Source organism: Pelophylax lessonae (genome assembly GCF_965119305.1).
Source record: "Pelophylax lessonae genome assembly, chromosome: 5".
NCBI classification, from domain to species: domain Eukaryota; kingdom Metazoa; phylum Chordata; class Amphibia; order Anura; family Ranidae; genus Pelophylax; species Pelophylax lessonae.
The window spans coordinates 414,782,287-414,803,985 of record NC_138772.1 but is presented as its reverse complement, the minus strand read 5'-3'; the positions used below and the strand labels follow the sequence as shown (position 1 = coordinate 414,803,985).

Below are 21,699 nucleotides of genomic sequence, written 5' to 3'. Positions count from 1 at the left end.
CAGTGAGCTTTTAGAGGAGAAATCAAGATTTGTATAGCACTTCAGCTGCATGTTTCTCTCGTTTGTTCCGACATGCTCTTCTTAATACATTTTCATTATGTCTTCAGTTTAACTTGCCCAGGCTTGTGAGAGGTTTACTTTTAAAAAAGTATTTTATCATTTTTAAAAACATATTTATACTTTTCAAGTGATATCAAGTTTTTATTTGCTGACTATGCACAGAATTTTTTCAGAAATGTAAAAATATTTGTCATGCACGCATTTAAAAATGTTTTTAAAAACTTATTTTAATGAAGAAATAATTCCATTCCAAAATATAGACACACAGTTATAACCACTTCAAAATAGGACATGTCCCATGTAAGTTCCAACACACACACAAAACAATACTTAACAGCAATACAAAATGTTCCATACAATAGTAGTTTTGTTACAATACCAATGAACATCTTCAAATTCTTTAGTGTGTTTGTTTTTATAGTCTTCAAGTGGTCAAGTATAGTATTCTAAAGTTAAAAACATTGGTTTGTAACCTTGAGATTTTCAGATGATATTTTTGGTTCAGAAGTCAAAAGGCCTGTTCAAGCACCGCAGGGTGCTTTGCTTTTTCTTTTCTGTATTTTACAATGAACCCACTTGAATGAAGCAGCCGGATGCTGCCTATATTTACAAGGTCTATCTACAATAGGAGTGCATCTGTTGCCAAGGCACAGTGGTTGCAGCCATTTTGTTGATGAACTAATATCCATGAGAACATAGCTTATCCAGCCTCTGTGAAGCATAGTGACAGGGGCAGATTCATCTACGTATTCCTTGAGAAAACAGGTTGTATTTTCAGTTAGACTGGCCACATTCAACTCAATTTTTTTCTAGCAGCTGGGCAATAGCTCTGAGTATCGGATGAGGGCCTCAGATCTTGCAGACCTTAAGGAAGCTTTATAAGACTTCTAAGTAATCTCAAATAAAGAAAGCATTCCCAGAGCACAGGATCAGGGGCGTAGATAAGGGGGGGGGGTCAGGGGGGTCCAAATCCCCCCCCCCCCCCAGAGCATCAGTCAATTTCACAGCAGCTATCAGCTGCGGGAGCCACACTTCCACTGGGAAGATCACCTGTCTCCTCCACGAGGCTGACAGGCAGGGCCCGGCTTACATTGAAGCCATGTTTACTATTTGCTTCACTAACTGATGTGCCTGCTGGGGGCGCTGCATATACTGTATATATTTACACACCACAAAATTGTTCTCTGGGTACTTTCCTGGGCCCTGCACAGGATATCAGGTCAGGGATAGAAAATGTATTAAAAAAATGCCTGCTCAGCTTAAACAATGGTCAGGCTGCCAGATGAGATAGGACTGTCTTCACTCAAAAAGGCATAGCTATCTGAAGCAAGACAATTTCCCTTGTAGCATATCCTGATGGATCTGGTAAGCAGAGTGGAGGTGATGAGTGTCCCTCTGGCTAAATCTTTTTATGAGTAGACACTTCAAATAATTCTCACAGGCAATTCTGGTAAAAGACTTGCATTTCTTTGCCTCCTACTATTCTTGTTGAAGGTATACAAACCTCTACAGTCCTGGTATCCTCATTTTAGCATTCACATAGTTGCCTCTTTACCTCCCTACAGTCAGGAGTTGGTTCTATTCACCACAAGAACAAGTCCATTCACTGTAGACCTGTCTAGCAAAGCATTACAAAAGTCAGAATTACAAAATGCAATTGATATCCATAATCACTACTGGCAGATCTTCTAGTCCCCTAGGAGGCTTGTCTGACATTAGCCCACCATACCCATGAAAATATGACCACGTTTAAAACTGATGTCAGCATTATCAAGCAATATTCTCCCCAGGTATAACGTGCAAGTGATTGTGCTGAGAGACCTTCAGGGGCTAGCATCACTAGTAGTCAGAAAGGTTGGATCTTTAAGGTTTCATATTCTATTCAACTATGCAGAAAAAGTACAAATGAATAAAGAAAAACTGGCATTTATGATTATTGCATCCTGGACACACTGGAAAGAGCTTTTACTGAGTAGATGTGTATAAAGGCTGAAAGCAGTTCTGCGGAGCCAGGTGATTACTTGCTAACTGATCAGACTCCTCCATGTGTTTCCACCTTATAACTGGCCTTATACCAGCAGCTCCTTTAATCATTAGGGTATTCATTGAATATTAATCCATCTTGCAAAATGACTGCCTCCATTGTGGGTGTGATTATTAGGTGCACACTGAAGTGGGAAAATAAAGAGAAAAAAAAATAAAAAAAGAACCCTTTATGTACAACTATTGAGTGACCATGCAAAAATACAAAAAAAAAAAAAAAAACCTCAAAAGCAAAAGTACCCTAGGAAAATATCGCAGTGAAGGCCACACAAATCATTTGCAATTCAGTAAATATACTACATTCTAATTATCACTCATTATACATTCTGTGAACACTCAGGCAGCAATATAAGATAGCCTGCTTATTCTTTAATCAAACTCTATTCATATTTAAAACTCCATCATAGGCTACAATAAGTTAAATCAGTAGTTTGAACAGCGTACAAATATTTGTACTTCTATTGCCAGCCTCCTCCTTTACTTTAAGCACCCAACAGTGAAACATCCTTCTGAATTCTCTTCTGTCTGTCATAAATGCCTGTTACTTACAACATAACCAGCGGTGACTTCACAATTTCCAAGTACCACTTTTCACCTGGTACTTTGCTCAGCTCCTTCTAAGTCTTGGGCAAAACAAAATAAAAACAACCAAAAAAACTAAAACACAAAAAATACATATAACAGTTGATTTCATGCTTTTGTGATAATGATTTTTCTCCACTGTTCAAGAAATTCCAGTATCATTTGGAATGAACGCTCTTGTTCGATATGAAAGCATTCTCTTAGTGCCACTGGAAATCAATACCCCCACCCCCCAACCCATGCACTGTGTCTGTAAAAGAGAGATTTATCCTAAATCACATCTTTTCCATTTTCCATAATTTTTCAAAACTTTCAGAGATTTTTTTTTATATTCTTATGATGCCTAATCAGACCCATGAGACATTATAATTTAGACAGGCAAAAAACCTGACATATAAGTTAGGCTGTTTTAAATTAATATTTTACCTGGTTGAATGGTTTGCAGATATTGGACATATGCTTTAAAACACAACATCTCTGATTATTGTATAGCTCCAACTACTTCCTAAACATATACAGACATCAGCTAACATACAGCTAGAACAGCTGGCTTGTGCTGCATTCTTCCAGAATTTCCATTTGCTTCGAACAGTGGACAAACAGGCATTTTTTAAAGACGCTTCACAGCCAGATCTACTGCATGAGGCATTGCTGCATTATTTAAAATAGTTCCCGGACATCAACACTTCGAAGCGTTGAGAAAAAGTTTTGGATCCAGTGTTAAAGGCATAATATGGGGAGTAAGTGTTACATTAACTTTAAAAAAAAAAAAAAGCAAGGAGCTCTGTGTAAACATCAATTCATACAGTAAATACCCTATATAAAAGATTATTTTGTCTTGGCTTCAGCCATCATCCAGTGATTCCCACTAGCCGAGTTTGGGTGTTCTGCAATGGTTTCCCAAACATGCCAGCCCTTGTGCTTACTAATGCTACAACTACGTGCCTCTAAAACACATGCAAAAGAACAAAAATCTTTAGCTTTTATATGCATTCAGAAAACAAAACATGTACCGAGCCTGTTTCTTAGGCATTAAGGAGTAAACTATTTGACAATGTGGCCTATTAATGCAAGAAAAAATTGAGACATCACTAAATTATTAAACATGAAGTGCCTTTTGCACAAAAGTATCTAAAGGAACGATCAGAGTTTTCTTTTCCAATGTACAAAGGGACAACAAAAAGTCAGAATATAGTTTTTACCTAATTTTGTAAGAACCGTTTTTTCCTTCATATGTGTTCAATGTATGTCTCAAGCCTCAATGATGTCACTTATTTGTAGTAGTCATTTTTATGCTGAATATCATCGTAGCCCAGTAAAATGGCGTAAAAGTGTGTGTGTTTGTGTGTATGCAGGAGACAGGTCCGTTTTTATAGCAAGCATACAGTAATATGAAACACAAAGGCCTCAAATGGAAATAAAAGCACACAATGGAACCTAAACTCAAAAGAATAACTCATATGTGCAAATAAAACAGCAATTAAAAAAAATAAAAGGAGGCAAAAGCATTGGGTAAAATTCAGTCATGAAAAAAGTTTGTTAGTTTAGGTTATTATGGCACCTGTGGTTTATAAACAGCTTTATCCCTTCAGCCGCCAAAGATGGGTATGCAGTGCACTACAAAAACCAAATGAATGCTGCAAAACCCCATGGCAGTGAGGGGATGAATAATGACTAACTCAAAACATAGTTCACAGTTTTCTTTATAGCATCTGTGTGGATTGCAAAACTAGATTCTAAATCATCTGAGACATTGTAGAATTTGTCTATTTCTTCTGTATATGATTGTAGCTCTATTGAAAATGAAAAATATATATATATTTATATAGATATTTACACTAAAAACTTGTATGGCTGATTTATGAGATCTTGAAGGAAACAAATAATACAAAATTATACAATTAGCCCTAAATTAAAATTCTTTTTTTTTTATATCTTAAATGAACTTTGCACAAGTAAATCTCTAGAACTTCTCTAAACGAATAAAAATAATCTTTAAATCAATGCATCTAATTATATCCAGTGACTGAAATAGTGTTAAAGCACTGGGTGGAACTGCTTCCTGTAGGGGTTTTAGTGCCTTATTGCCATAAAAAGGTTACAGCAAGATCATATCCAGGATTACAGTCCCATCCCACCAAAAAAGGATATCGATAAAAAAGTGCTGCCTTTATGAATAATTAGCTCAGGCTTGGAAATGGCTTTCTGTGCACATAGCAAGTTGAAGTATCCGGTATTCTAGCTGCATTTCTTCCATCTTCTCAATGAAAGTTGATCTAGAAAGCCATTCTTAGAAGGGTTCCCAGCTGTGCCTTTTTGCAGCAAGAAGTTGCATTGAACATTGGCTACCAAAGCAGCAGGGCTGCTTGCCTAGATAATGCTACTAGATAAGTGGCTGAGCAGGTTCAGGTGGAACTAAGGCACTCAGACTTCTAGTAGTAACAGCTGTCGGTGAACAGAAATTCTACAAATCATTGGCTTCTTATGGTCACCACTATGTGGTGGTAGATAGGTTCTCCTCTGTTTGGCCAGTGGCAGAGAAGAGATTTGCATACACCTGGCTGATAAATTCAGATGTGTGTGTGTGTGTGTGTGTGTGTGTAGTCCATGAACAAGCTGTTCTGCAGTGACTTGTCTGAATACTTACTGCCCCCTTCCCCTGGGCAGTGAGGGAGAGGTCAGCAATCGGTAAACTTTCTTCCCTGGCAGCTTGGACTTTAAATAGATGTGTAACTATGCATTTTGTAAACTTGTGTTGAACAGAATGTGCAAATGCTAATGCCATGTTTTTTTTGTTGCCAGCGAAATTATACTTTAGGTTAAAAGAACATATGTTTTTCTGTATTAACACACACCTACAAACTACAAATTTTAATACAAATGTACTGTGCTACATTCTGTGGGGCTCTGATGTGGATCCTTGTACCAGAAGATGCAGCAGGTGAAGTAAACCTGCATTATCCATGCCGTTTTGATGGGTGATTATCGACCAGTTCTTCTCAAGCCTTGTGCATCTTCTCGGTACTTCTGGTTATCTAATAACAAGCAGCAAACAGCAGTGTAAGCATGCCAATGATCAATTAAAGGAGAAGTCAGGATTACAGTGGCATTAAAGCCTAAAGAAAACATTTGTTAAATTGTAGATTACTAATTTTAAAAACATGGCGACTGCATTCATTTACTTTTTTTAGGCTTTCTTTCCCCTTTTTTCACCTGGTAATCTGCCCAGTTGGTCTGTTGTTTCTCAAGATTTGAAGATGTATCAGTTGGAAGGTTAAGTGCCGGTTCACACTGAAGCGGCACGACTTCGGGGGTGACCTATGAAGTCGTGTGCACCGCGACTTCGGCACGACTTGCACGGACTTCATAAAATTAATGTCTATGCAAGTCGCTCCAGGTCGCCCCGAAGTAGTACAGGACCCTTTTTCTAAGTCGGCGCGACTTGTGTCGCTCCTATTAGAACGGTTCCTGTGGCAGTCAATGGGCCGCGACGGTGCGTGACTTGTCAGGCTGACCAAGTCGTCTGACAAGTCATACTAGTGAGAATGGAGACTAAGACAGGGATGCTTACAATGAGAAGCTTTTATTTATGCAAATCCTTACTCCTAGGAACAAAACTGTGTGATGTAACGGTTTAAAAAGTGTTACCTCAAGTTTGGCTTCAATTTGTGTAGTGTATCCATATCTGCTAGTACATCTGACATAATCAAAAAAACATGTGTTAATTCTCTCAGAAGTCAGTGAATAAGAAAGGTTCAACACATAAGCAGCGCTAAAAGACCCTGTTTAAAAGTCCACATATGTGAATGAGTCAAAAAAAGTCCTCAGGAGAGTGAATCCACGGATGAAGATCAAAGGAAAACTTCCACCACACCACGTGACCCCCCTAGGTATTGCTCACTCACCAGAAATCATTGAAATAGAGCCTTTGAATATCCACCGATCACACCAAATGCAGACCGCTCCACGATCGTTTAGGCACAGAATCTCCCCAATCTGAACACCTTATATCAAGAGATCCACATACTCCAGTGCACCGGCAGCAAATGTAAGCAAGAAAGAGGCTCATAGGGCAGTATATCAACACTGTTTTATTAAAACACCCGCCCCATCCCTCAATCAATGCACTCACAGCAAACTAAATGATAAAAAGCTCTCAATATGCTAGAGCCGTATGCTGATCGAGACCTCACCGCTCCGCTCCTCTGTTATGCTGAATCAGTCACAGACGTCAGCTCACAACGGGCAAGGATGTGGGGATGCGGCTCTTACAGCTCTGAATGATGTTGTCGGGGTGTCCGCGTGCTCACGCCCTGACATGGTTCGCCATAACACTGGCTTCTACGGAGGGCGCCTTCCGTAGAAGCCAGTGTTATGGCGAAACATGTCAGGGCGTGAGCACGCGGACACCCCGACAACATCATTCAGAGCTGTAAGAGCCGCATCCCCACATCCTTGCCCGTTGTGAGCTGACATCTGTGACTGATCCAGCATAACAGAGGAGCGGGAGCGGAGCGGTGAGGTCTCGATCAGCATACGGCTCTAGCATATTGAGAGCTTTTTATCATTTAGTTTGCTGTGAGTGCATTGATTGAGGGATGGGGCGGGTGTTTTAATAAAACAGTGTTGATATACTGCCCTATGAGCCTCTTTCTTGCTTACATTTGCTGCCGGTGCACTGGAGTATGTGGATCTCTTGATATAAGGTGTTCGGATTGGGGAGATTCTGTGCCTAAACGATCGTGGAGCGGTCTGCATTTGGTGTGATCGGTGGATACTCAAAGGCTCTATTTCAATGATTTCTGGTGAGTGAGCAATACCTAGGGGGGTCACGTGGTGTGGTGGAAGTTTTCCTTTGATCTTCATCCGTGGATTCACTCTCCTGAGGACTTTTTTGACTCATTCACATATGTGGACTTTTAAACAGGGTCTTTTAGCGCTGCTTATGTGTTGAACCTTTCTTATTCACTGACTTCTGAGAGAATTAACACATGTTTTTTTGATTATGTTTGTATTTTAAGGCAGCAGCTATATGTCAAGTTAGCGTATATCTGGCATATTCATTTTGTTTTTTTTTTTTTTTTTTCCTGAAGCGCGGGGTGATTGTGATAATATTTGTAGGTACTATTATTGTCTCAATCTTTGTTTAATAGTACATCTGACAACCCCCTTCCCCCAGATTAAAAATGCTGCAGTCCATAGGTGTCCCCTGTGATCCTTCATCCAGGGAGGAAGCACTCTAGTACAGAAGTGTGGTCAAGTGGCCAGATCACCAAGTGAAAACAGAGGGCCAAAATCTTAAAGAAACTGATGTAGCCACCACATCTAACAATTGGTAAGCTGCAATATATTCCAATTTTGGTTTTGGGTTTAATATCCCTTCGAGGCCTCATGCACACAGGCATATTAAAATACTACGTCCAGGAGCTGGTAGAAAGATCCCACATACAAAAAAAAAAAAATGCTTTGCAAATGCTTGCAAAAAAGTGACCATTCAATATAAATAAAGTGCAACAAAGTCCATCCATGCTGATGTAATACTGAGCCACTTCTTCACCACCTCTATTGGTCAATGCAGTGGGGTTGGTTTACTAAAATTGGTTCACTCAGAATCTGATGCAGCTGTGCATGGTAACCAATCAGCTTCTAACCTCAGCTTGTTCAGTTAAGCTTTGGCAATAAAATCTGAAAACTGATTAGATTCAATGGAGAGCTCAGCTGCACCAGATTTTTCACTCTCCAGCTTTAGTAAATAACCCCCAGTGTTCTCTCTAAAGGTGTTCATAACAATTGCTCATTTACCAGCTAGATATTATTAACTCCTATGGTACATAAGTGGTTCTGCATATGCTTGTATAAGAAAGCTCCAACAGTAGATAAATCCACAAAAATCTGATTGCTCTTCCATTACTAGATCACTCTCCAAAAGGTTACAAGAAGGTTTCTGATAATGTCCGGATGTTATGAAACACGAAGAGGCGGGACTTCCTGGTTGTATCGTCACTTTGGGTGATGATTTTCAGCAGCGTTTCCTATGAACAATAGGCTGGCCGTTCTGTGTGCCAGAGGGGCACCATTACAGTAAATGCAATATTTTATGAGTGGGCAATGTCTTTTAATAAATATTTGGTGCACCCCTGGTCTAACTCCCTCTGAGTAGCATATGGGGGATGTCATTTTTATTATACAGGATTTATATAGCACCAACTGTTTTCGCAGTGCTTTACAACATAAGGGCAGACAGTACAGTTACAATACAGTTTAATACAGTAGGAATCTGCCGGCCTGGATTTTTAGAGCTTACAATCTAATGTCGGGTATATTCGTTTATGTGACCTTTTAGAGCCTAATTTAGTAATTGATGAGCAATTGGGTATTTTTGGATTGATCTACCATTGGAGTTTTCCTATACAAACGTATGCAGACTTATGTTGCGTAGAGGATCAATACAATGTGGTGAGTGAGCACTTTTTAAGGATACTTTTGAAGCACACTGTGTCGACCAATAGAGGCGTGAAGAAGTGGCTCAGTATTACATCAGCAGCGATGGACTTTGTTGCACTTTATATTGAACGGTCACTTTTTGCACCAGTTAGGATTTGTTGCACAGCATACTTCAAGCACTTCATGGACTTTTATTGCACATTTAGGATATTGTGTTTTTACATAATTTTTGTGGCATGGTTGCACTTTATACAGAATTTATATTTTTGCCCAGAGGGTTTTGGAACAGCAGCTGGGCACATACTGTAGGTTTATCAATTACAAATTTATATAATTTTTTTTTTCTATTAGGGAGATTTAGAAGTTTAGTGCAGGTGTTCTATTAAACTAATTTTAGTACATAATGGAATTACCTACACACAAGAGGTGCTTATGAAAGATTTATTTTTGGGTATAACTTTATCTATTCTCACTGCACAGCCATCACTGGGTCATATTAGGCATACTGTACATAAGCAGAAAAAATAGTTTTCTTTAAGGACTAAATATATCTTTCTGACACTTGCAAGCAGAACATATATTGCATCATGCTCAAGGTTTATACACATGAGAGCTTTCCCTACACCTAGGGAATACTCTTGAGAGTCAACATAAAAGAAAAAAAAATGTCCTGTTCATATCAGCTGTAGGTTTTGGTACGGTACACTGGAACTTGAGTGCCCTCTGCTGTTCAAATGAGGGTGGTACAAGGCAAAGAACAGTCACAATTAAGGTTTTCATTTCTATAGTATTTGTGCATTTCCTTGTAGCACAAAACTGACAAGCAGTACGTAGGGTAGTCACTAAAGCCGGTAATCTATTAATCAGCCTGACAAAAAACAGCAAGTGTACGCCTGCACTTTATACATCCACAGCTGTGAAAAGCATATCGTATAAGATGTGAAAACATCTGTGCAAAAAGGCAACCAAAGGCTGGTGATAAAAATAGAAGGAATCTTTTTTTCTGGCCTTCTATTAAACTTTACCATTACTGTAAATAAAAAAATTACCTTCATGGGACAGGAGCATGTGCATTTACCGGTTAGAGAATAACCAACCCCCACACTTAAAATGAAGTCACCCTGGGTTTATGCACCAACATGATAGTTTTAATACATTTATAAAAATGCCCTGATGTGAAATACTTACTTAAGAGGGGAAGGTAAAAGAACAATGCATTCAGCCTTGCAAACTGACCTGCAAGTGGAAAACAGTACAGCGTTACTATCCATTTGTTTCCCTTAAATACGGTGGGACAATCAAGGGAAGAATGGGTGTTGCTTATAGTAGTCAAATGAAATAACTTTTTGCCACCTGACTGTTAAGGGTAACACCTCTAGGACCCCAATCCTGTTTTCACAAAAGAGCCTATCTACAGCATTTTCTGACTACAGAAACCATTAGTTGACAAACAAATTGTTGGATGTTTTGATGGGGGGCATATATTCCTTTGTACTGTCAAGATTATTATTAGTCGCAGTCATAACAATAGCATTCTAGAATGTTGCTGAAAAGTGAAATACAATGCTCCGCCCAGACATTTTCAGTCCTCTATGCAGGGTCAAATCTACTGTAGTATTTGTCCATAATGTCCCAAAAAAGGATAGGCCTTAAAGCGGAACTAAACCCTCCTATCCTTTTCAGGCAAGTGTAGCACCCTCCTAGATAGGTGCTAGTAAAACGCATTTGGTGGCTCTCTTCTGCTTATCAGGAGAGCCTGATCTTTTAGTTTAGCCTGTCACATGTTTCCAGGTGTGATTTATTGGGTCTAACGGAGTCTTCCCACTGTATCCAATAAGGGAGCTTGTTGGCCAGTGGAGGAAACCTAACCAGTAGCACACCAGGGTTTATAGCCGATTCAGTGGGTGGGCATTTTCCCAGGAGGAAGTGGACAGCTGTCTCTCCTCCTGCTGTCGTGAGGAAGGTGGTTCAGGCAGTCAGCCTGTTGAACCAGGTGTGGTGCTGGGCTGCAGAGGATTCAGTGTGCTGAACAGTGGAGCTGTTGGGCAAAAGACTTTGGGAAAAACAGTATCGTGAGTACCAAGGGATCTGCTCAAGGGTCTGCCTAGGAGAGGAGACCACTCCAGAGAAGTCAGGGGATCAAGGAGAGAGCGCACACAGAGTGTTACAGGAAAGGGGGTGGCAAGTAGTTAACCCTGAAGATTAGGGACAAACGGGGGTGCCAGGAAGGGCCCTGAAGTTATTCAGCAGTACAGTCTATCTCAGAGTACAGCTTACCTCAGGATGCAGTTTACCTCAGGAAGCTCTATTACCTAATTCACAGCCGGGGACAAAGTGAAGCAGCGGCCTTGCCATGACTAGCTCTATTCAGCGTTACACAGTGGTAATCAGCGCTATTCAGCTCTATTCAAGTTGTCCCAGCCTATTGTGCATAGTTCTTAAAGTTGGAATATCCCACTCATTCCCTTCTCCTATCCAAGTTCCAAATAAAACCTTAAAACCAAAGATACTGGACTGCTTCTTGTCTGAGGTAAAACACTTGGAAAAATGCCAGACTGTTCTGTTGTTGCTAATGGTAAGCCAGGGGAACCCACACACAGCAGCTCCCATGGGAGTATTGCTACACAAGGAAGCTGCCATCTTAACCTCAGTTTGGTTTTCAACTGCCATGGTGCTGCACATGTGATCATTTATGCCACCAGCAATTTGATGTTTGGACAGTTTGGTTGAAAGCACAAGCAAAATGACAGTTAGCAATCCATCCAATCCAAAACAGTTTTTTGAACCCGTCAAATTGATGGGTTTAGTTCCGCTTTAAGTATCAAAGCGTCTGAGGTAATCTGTGTCATTATTGCTTAAAGTCCCCAAATTCTCCCTTTCATTTTCCAACTGTCACTCCTCCGGGGCAGAGCTGAATTAATTATTTTCTAGAGGGCTGTGCACATGGACACTTTAAGAAATGAGGTTCAGTGTGTATTCGTTTCAGGGTAAAGACTATATAGTCTACCAGGCCAATGGGTGGGATCTAATTCTTTACCTGGTAAGCTTCATCCTGTAACTTCTGTTTCAGATACTCCTCCATTTTCAGCTCATTTTCTAGTTGGCGTACAGAGTCATTCTCATAGGTTTCATCATCCTGCCTGTTATATGGGTCTTCAGTCCCCCTTCAAAGAGGCACAAGGACTCAGAAAGACTCTAATACAGCTATGTTATAAAGGCAACTATAAATAAATATCAGGCAGCTCAGAGTATTTAACATGCAGGTATCGAACTGTTGCATTATCTCTATGGGGCGCCACATCTATCCTCTTGTATGGGGTCTGTACTAGGTAATGTTTCAAAAATACCTCTCCTTTTACAGCAATAGGAAAAAGTGGGAGACACCCTTAGTTAGTCCATGCAATGCATTTGTTTAGTGTTTCTGAAGCCTTATATGACTGAAATATACATAAAAATACATACGTAAAATTTTGCTCATAAATAAGCATTATGGCTCATAAGCATACATACATGTCAGCGCGAATGTTGCCAGTAGCAGAATTATTATGGTTGTATGCTGGTTTTCTGGCGTGGATCTGGGCAAGAAAGGCTTTCTCTGAAGTTGGTGATGGAACCAGATCATCAAAGTGAACCCTTCCATAGTCTGTCTCCACACTGCTTTCTCCCTCATTCCCCACATCTAGAAAAGTTGAAAAAATACATTTTAATATTTCCAAGGGAAGACATTGAAAGTAAAACTCATTTGCTAAAACATTATAATCATATATATTTCTAAAATACACAAATCATTTTGTAACTGAACATTTTCAAAAAAGACTTCCATTTCTGCAGCTGTTGCAAGTTTCTCAAACTGCCAAAATTTTAAGTCACTTCTTTACCATATGGCAACTTGAGGTGTACAATATGTACAAAACTCTCAGAGATATTTTATTTCCTGCTTATGTGACTGGCTAACTGCTCTACAAGTCATTTTACAGACACTTCCATTTTTTCTAAGTAAGGCTGCTTCTTGCCTAAAAGGATGCTGTGACAACAGTCTATAATCCTACTCACCTCACCATGCACTGAGATGTTCCTGATCACAGGACAACAATCTACACACCAGCAGAGTGGTTGTAACTGGGGAAAGTTAACAGAGAGGAGAGAGTTGTGCCAGAGCAGTGGAAAAGTCGCTTAGTCTTTGCAGAGATGTTGGTAGGTTGGACAACATAAAGCAGGGAAGAATTAGAAAATTAATTTCTAGCCTTTAGCCCTTGGGCATATTGTCCTTTACCCACACAGCCGGGATGTTTTTAGTCTAGGTGGCCACAAAGGCTCACAGTTACCCCATTGTGAGGTAGACTTGCTTACAGACACAAAAGATTTAGGAGCCCAAGGGTTGTGATGGAACTAAATTCTGGACTTGGAGGTCTGGGGGAAGTTAAAGGAAACTTCTATTATTTTCAGTAGGAGGTTTTTCAGCCTGAAGTTTATATTTCTATTTCTGTGGCAAAATAGTATCCTTACCTTCATGGTAGCCGATCAGCTTCAAAAGTCAGCTTGTTCAATTAAGCTTTGACAAGCTGACTGGTTTCTATGCAGAGCTGCATCACTTTTGCACTCTCCATTTTTAGTAAATTAACCCCAGTGTGTCCCTGTAAGCAGTGAGCGTTTGCACTGCACCAGTGCAGTCACTGGATGAGCCCGATTATTTTAAAACACGTGAGTCTAACTTTCGTCTTTAGCAATCAAGTTATTGGATGTCATAGGGAGCACTATGATGAAGAGGGGTGACCAGCGCTACGGATTTCAAAATATGAAAAAAAGGGGGGTGGAAAAAAAGCAAAACGAATAAATAAAATAGTAAGGTGTAAGCTGCCCCAATCAAACCTTTAGATCAAGGTGAAAGTGATAAATAAAATGTGACGATTGGTGTTGGCGCTACCTTTATGAATACCCCAAAAAACGTGAGTGGGGATGAAAGGGTGTAAAAACCCACATATGGTGAAATGTGCCAAATGGTGTAATAAATCATAGTCAGAAATGCCAGTCTGGGTGTTTATTTACAAATTAAATAATAATAGTGCTGGAAGTAAAACACGTGAGTGTAATAAACTCACTACCATGCATAGGGTGAAAAAGGATTGGTGATTAATAAATAAAACGTGCCACACAAAGTGTGATGATAAACTGAAAAAACTTGATGTGCAAAATCCGTAGTGGCCACTAGGTGGCGTTTCTTCGGAATACAACCTGTATGATGATGAGGGGTTCCCTTTCGGAAAATGATGCAAACAATGGCCGCTGGCGGGAGGCCTAGATGCTCATATAAGAAGAAACCCCATAGTGAATAGTCAAATCATACATAGCATAAAGCAAGGTGTAGATAACTCACTCTTAAGATGATCGAGATCAGAGTACAGTGTGCGCCGGGATGCTTCCGCGTTCCACGGCCGACAACCGGAAGTGACGTATGACGTCGGAGACTCCGCCCTACGCGTTTCGTCACAATGACGTCAACTGGAGTTTTTTCAGTTTATCATCACACTTTGTGTGGCATGTTTTATTTATTAATCACCAATCCTTTTTCACCCTATGCATGGTAGTGAGTTTATTACACTCACGTGTTTTACTTCCAGCACTATTATTATTTAATTTGTAAATAAACACCCAGACTGGCATTTCTGACTATCATTTATTACACCATTTGGCACATTTCACCATATGTGGGTTTTTACACCCTTTCATCCCCACTCACGTTTTTTGGGGTATTCATAAAGGTAGCGCCAACACCAATCGTCACATTTTATTTATAGGGAGCACTATGATTTCCTTTTATCTTTCTTGAGTTCATCATCATGTTTGGAGAGCTCTGCATAGAGTGAGCTGAATTTGTCTATGGAGTTAGCCATGCCCTTGTATTAAAGGAGACATGCTCTGCATAACATTTTGATACAATAGTCTATCTAAGAAGGTGAGCGTGTGTTCACTGGAAAAGGTGGAGGTCACAATCCTTTTTTCATCAGTGTATATATTTATGACTTCACATATTGCACAAGAGCATTAGAAAATGCAATTTATGGACACTGACATTTGTTTGCAATATATGGCCTTACATTTTTGATTTTCTATGTTCACATTTGGTAATTTCTTATTGTGTTTTTGAATTTTATACTAATATGATACAGTTTGTTTTATTTCATTTATGTGGTACACATTATGTATTATTGCAACTTGTGATATATAGTAGGTGCATGTTTATACAGTATATGCTTTGAAGAACTAGAACAGATTGATTTTTATTTTGCATTTAACGTGGCATATTTTATAAATACACAGAACAATACCTGTTAATATGTAAGAAAACCACTCAGCTCTGAAGTCCTCTTGTGGAATGACAATACATATCATTTTTGTGGATGGAGTGCTGCCAGCCTTGTCCAGTTTTCTTTTGCTAAACTAAACAACCTGAGTCATGCTCTGGCCTTATTTTACAATGTGTCCAATGATTTTGTCACCAGTTTTATCAGGCACTGTGTTTTTTTTTTTTATTCCAAGCATCATATTGCAATATTGTACAAACCAAAGTCATCTCATTTGCTTTCCATTAGATTATAGATGCTGATTCCAGTTCCTGAATCAGGTGAGCTGTAATGTGGTAGAGTTCAGCGAAGATGGAAAAAATAAGGTCAGAAAAAAGTCTTTCCACGCCCAAGAAGGACCTTCCTGAAATGTAATTTTCCTACTATGGATTTTTAGAGCATGTGCATTCACTTGAAGCATTATGCACAGCAGATACGGATATGTAAGCAATGGTTAAATGTTTTATCCTTTAAGTATGTATGACGTACGGCCCTATAAAACTGCTTCCCGCTGGCCAGGCCCATACGCCGTAAGGACCTCATATTCCTCATTCTGCTATAAGCATTCTGCTATAAGCTTAGAGCAAAACTGTTCAGCAGACTCTGATGAACAAACCAGCACCTGTGATTAGCTGTTGTCAATCCACTGATCAGAGCTATTCACCTAAAATGTGCCGCCACCACTCCTTCTCTAACCTTTTTCCTCCTGCTTCCCCGCTGCACTGCAGTCAGTTAAAATGACCCCCTGCCACTATTCTTTTCCAATTCACCGATCCCTACAACACCCCTCCCCCATCACTAATCCCTCCGTGCAACACGGATCTTCTGTGGTTTCCATGCTGCTGCTGGGCTTCTCCTCCCATTCTGCCGGCTTAGGTACTACAGGGGAGCCACAGAAAAATAAAATACCAAATATATCCCCCTCCTGTTCTGACCCCCCCCCATGCAGTGGACCACCCTCACTGATCACAGGAGCCCCCTCCCTCCCCTTTCCGCCATTCCTATCCCGCCGGCTGCAGCTGCTACTGGGATCACTAGGGAGGTCCGTGTCAGGATCAGTGCCAACAAATCTCACACCCCTCCCCTCCTCCAAAAAAAAAAAAAAATAATAAAAATAAAAAATTGTAAAAAAAAAAAAAAAAAAAAGGAGGATGTATTTACCCACATGGGGATGCACAGGTGTTCCATGCATCCCTGTGCACGCAATCATATTGATGTCAATTGGAATGTAGCAACTGCACGAACACAGTCACTGCTCCCAATTTGACATGCGTGTGGGTCCATGTACATGTCCCTAAGCCCACACTGTCTGCTTGGGGCCGTGCACGCACACGGATGTCTGATTGGGAGCAGCGGTGGTGCCTGTGCATCCACTGTATGACAACTAACATGAATGGGACTGAATGCACAGGAATGCATGGAGCACCTGTGCCTCCCTGTGCGGATAAACAAAGCCCTTGACAGGCATACACTTTAGTATGTCACATGTGAACGAGGCCTTAGTAGGAATTTAGTTGGAATTTTGTAAATTATGTTGCATTTGTGTCCAACAATAATTAATGTATTTTTAGTGAACATGGTGATTTTATAAACATTTGTGCAACTATTGCGAATCCTAAAAAAATCAGTAGCACATTTTTTTCATTCTAGGGGTCATGTGCGTTCAGAAAATGTATAGTTGAAATGGGGCGGGGGGGGGGGGTAGTTTCACAAACTCTGAAAGCTGTAGGGGAAAAATAAAAAAAAAATTGCAAAAAAAATGTTCTGGCCAGCTGAGTTTCAAATTTGGAGCACAGGGCCTAGCAGCGACAGGGTTACACTGAACAGCATTCAGTGTAACCCTTCAGTGCATTCAACAGTTGTACTGTAATTCTTAATGCACTTTCACAATAGCATATTTAAGGTGAAATCGTGTTGCTACCACATTTATGGAGAAATATAAAGTGCTCTGTGATGGTATTTCTTTTGTATGCCTTTGAACTCTGTATTTAGGCAGTGCTTTTAAAGCCTGCACCACATTTGCTTACACTCATCAAACATTTTGTATGTTGACCCTTTGTGCTCTAGCAAACCTGTGTACATTAATGCTTTCTGTCTGCATTATACAGATCTAAAGACCATAATCAAACAGAAGAGTGCTAGACTTAAAAGAAAAAAAAAAAGTTATTTGAATATGTTCATGAATAGAAATGGAACTTTTTTCTTTTTTAGCCCAAGAAAGACTGATGAAGGTTAGTACCTTAAACCATCTTCTTGGTTCATACCTGTCACTGCCTATCCACTTCTGAGGCCTGTGATTACTCAATAGTCAGCATGAACACTCCTTACCTGCAACATAGTGTCACCTAACAATAGAATATACATATTTCACTGGTTATCAGGCTCGTGGCCTCATTGCAAGGATAAGTTTACCTTTCAGAAATAATAAATATAATAAGAATAATAAAGAATAATACATGAACATTTTTTTTTTGCATTTTTTTTATAGAATCCTGTAAAGCATTGTACCGATGATCAGAAGGTCACAGATGCAATCTCCTGCAGTCTGTCAGTGAATTTGTTTGCTCGTACTTCATATGGGTAGGTATTTACACAATGACAGTAAGACGCAATTTTTGTTCAAATTGTGACAGTGGGTATAGGGAGAAGATTGTTTACCCGCTGTAATAATGGGGGGGGGGGGGGGGGGGCGACGAAATGTTGCAGGAGTTGGAATTTGTTACATGTTCCTCCCTAAGAACTATAATAGAACTAGAACATGTCCCCAAAGGTGAACTTATCCTTTAGAAAACATTTTGCTTGCTAAAGTTTTGTTGCATAGCTTGAACACACGAAAATTATTGAGGTGCGCATTAACTGTACTAAATCCAAGTGATGAGAACTCTGGGAAGACTTATACCAGAGCATGGTTATGCAGTTAAAAAATGTCAGCATAAAAGGCCCAAGTGCACAGGCATTAGACTCAGAAGAATGTTAAAATGCAACATACTTTCCGCTTCTTCTGAATTGCATTGCTTTGCCCTTGAGTTGCTTCCAGCCACAGTTTCATTTTTGAATTTACATTGGTTTTGAGGGAAAGAACAGCAGTTCAAAGGCAAATAAAGGCCATCGTATATAACCCCTTATGGTGGAGTTTCCATTATTTAGATATGGAGGACTCCCCCTTACCCCCATCCATACTAAGTGGTAATGACAGCAAATAGAATTTCCACTTTTAAATCTATTCAATTAAAGACTGTTACAAAACATCAGGTTGTAGAGACATCTCACCCGATTTCAGCTCCTTCACCAGAGAAGACATGGTATTAGTTATGGAGTCCGCTGCCACTAACAAGTCATTCCTCAGATTTCTTCTTGCACCTGCCAGATCAAAGTAATAGCATCAGGCAATGTGACCCAAAGCAGCTTACATTTACATTTCCTAATGATTTGTATATCATATCAATTTTGTTACATCTGAAGATAAATTCAGACTGGTCAGGGAAGTCTGAACTACTATGATGTCAACTAGCTGGACAGATCTATTACAATAAACACAACAGAGGAGTCAGCCATTTACCGTGATGAACCTAAAAGAAAGTGCCACACTTGCAATCCAATATAGGAAATCAATATACACTATATTACCGAAAGTATTGTGATGCCTACCTTTACACGCACATGAACTTTAATGGCATCTCATACTTATTTCATAGGTTTCAATATTGAGTTGGCCCATCCTTTGCAGCTATAACGGCTTCAACTCTTCTGGGAAGGCTGTCCACAAGGTTAAGAAGCGGGTCTATGAGATAGCTTGACTATTCTTCCAGAAGGCACCGATGTGGACTAGAAGTCCTGGCTTGCAGTCTCTGCTAATTCATCCCAAAGGTGTCCATAAAAACATAAAATGAGTGACTTTGGGGTGTAGAAACTTGACTGACCTGCACAGAGTGCTGACCTCAACCTGATAAACACCTTTGGGATGAATTAGAGCAGAGACCGCGAGCAAAGCCTTCTCGTCCACATGAGACATGTGTGCTTCTGGAAGAATGGTCAAACATTCCCATAGTGTACTTTGTTACTAGACCACTGTTTCTTCTTTGTACCTTTTGATGCCTTATTGTATGCCTTCATGTTTCACTAAATAAAGAATTTACAAAAAAAAAAAACATTCCCATAGACACACTCCTAAAACCTTGTGGACAGCCTTCCCAGAAGAGTTGAAGCTGTTGTGACTGCAAAGGGTGGGCCAACTCAATATTGAACCCTATGGACTAAGACTGGGATGCCATTAAAGTTCATGTGTGTGTAAAGGCAGGTGTCCCAATACTTTTGGGTAAAAGTGTACTTATGGTGTTTAAAATATATACTCTAATCATCTAACTGCTGAAATTAGCTCACTCTTAACATTACATTCTTGTTTGTACAGTCTAACCCAGTAAATTCTGAATTTAAGTCTGTACTTTTAAGCATGCTAATGTTCTATATATATATATATATATATATACACATATACACACGCAGGTCACCATTTAAAAATGTATTTATTAAAGTTGTAGATCTATAACTTTAATTATATTTTGCCTTACCTGAAAACTACATTATAATAATATATTGTTTATACATTGATACAACAATGTTCAACCTAAATTGGAAGTCTATCCCAAACAATTTTCTTTTGTTTTGGATTGAGCAAACAAAGGTTAAAACCTCTGTCAAATGTATGGAATTTTAAAGGGCCCATTTAAATCTTTGTGTTGCAATAACATGTGTTGCCTTACTGCAGGGAGTGCATATGCGCAAGCTGTGCTTCACTTTGTGAATGGTCCTGCAGCTTTCTGGGCCCCTGTGACCTATTCCATAAGGCTGTAGGGGAAGAAGATTGGGGGAGGGGGCAAACTTCCACTCCAATTGCATGGGAAAACCAGGTACCTGCTCCCCCAAGAATAAAAGAAGTGGCAAAACTTAAAGAGGAAATGGGTGGAGGCAGACAAGTGGAACTTCCCTTTTTGGGTTAAGTTTCACTTTAGGGATATTTTGATGTCACAAATCACTGCAGCACAAAAATCAAATAAACCCTAAGTAAGCTGCAAAATAAAGATTTTAGAAATTATTAATTTTAAAGCCGACTAGTTAGAAATCAGAACATTACTCCCAAAAAAACAAAAACAAAATAGAAACCCACAAGCAACAGATCTATAGCATATACAATATTACATGCGCCAATTTCTAAGCAGTGATCATTGGTTATCCATACCCTGTGCAAATGCTTCCTGCACGTCACCGCCAACACCAGTTAGAGAGTCCTGAGGAGTGTGAGTCGGAGTGGAACAGGCAGATGCGGATCTAATAGGCATTGGGATAGGCCGGCTGATGGTGTGACTGGGAGAAGAACGAGGAGAACCTGCCCCCTGAGTCTGAAAAGTAAATCAGAGTCAGCAGGATAATCATTAAATGCAGTAAATATAATTATTATTTATGTAAACAGAATAATATTAAACATTAAGCGTAACATCAAGGTAATTATAGCAACAGTAGGCCATGCAGCTGCTATGGGGCCCAAAAACACAGGGGTCTTGCACTCTCTGGCTCTACATTGAGTAATGTGGGTAACAATAATGCTTGCCAAAACATTGGGGTGAATTTTATGCATATGACATTTGGCAGCCTCTTTAGGATTGCTATAAAACACTATTCTGTATCACTAAATGAACTGCTTATAAGATGGATAATAAAGAGACAGGGGGCTCCATCACATATAATTATGGCCGATAACAATCCTTTCAGGAAAGGTCAATCCAATCGGGATAATGCTGGGTGATTCCCCTACCCACAGCAGTCAGGGAAAACACTGATACATTATTATTACAGCACAGTTTAATCTTTGTAGTTGTGAACATGCGGGATTTGAACATTGTTTTTTTTTTTTATTAGGTTTGCACAAAAAAAAAAAAAAAACATACAAACAATGGGGTATTTTTCTCAGAGTAGAGTAAAGTAAACCATTCATGATAGAAATATACAAGCTGGCTTTGTTGACTTTTTGCTGATTCCATATCTGCCATCTCTCTCCAGTAGGTTGGTTTACTTCTTTTTCACTGACCTATAACAAGCCTGGGACCAGTTAGGTCAGAAATGTTCTTCTTGTGGGTTACGGACTAGCTCCAGAGGATGAGAAAGACTACCAACTTCTCAAAATAGTCAGAGATGGAAGCTCCCAAACTTCTATCACCACTCTAAACAGGGGTAC

General features: G+C 39.7%; 1 protein-coding gene across 13 annotated transcripts in view; it reads right to left on the bottom strand.

Annotated features, from left to right (window-relative positions):
* Positions 1 to 4,391: 4,391 nt before the first annotated feature.
* Positions 4,392 to 21,699, bottom strand: part of DTNA (dystrobrevin alpha) — a 366,042-nt gene continuing 348,734 nt past the window's right edge. For 7 of the 13 annotated variants that reach the window (XM_082258701.1, XM_082258699.1, XM_082258692.1 and 4 more), the window contains 5 exons: positions 20,709 to 20,866; positions 18,741 to 18,835; positions 12,640 to 12,808; positions 12,167 to 12,293; positions 4,392 to 5,720 (listed from right to left, as the gene is read on the bottom strand). In XM_082258701.1, coding sequence (XP_082114827.1) covers positions 5,685 to 5,720; positions 12,167 to 12,293; positions 12,640 to 12,808; positions 18,741 to 18,835; positions 20,709 to 20,866 — 585 coding nt within the window. In that variant the 3' untranslated portion in view covers positions 4,392 to 5,684. Of the gene's footprint in view, positions 5,721 to 10,317; positions 10,366 to 12,166; positions 12,294 to 12,639; positions 12,809 to 18,740; positions 18,836 to 20,706; positions 20,867 to 21,699 lie in introns of all 13 variants that reach the window. The other 6 variants (XM_082258697.1, XM_082258703.1, XM_082258693.1 and 3 more) reach the window with 3 other exon arrangements.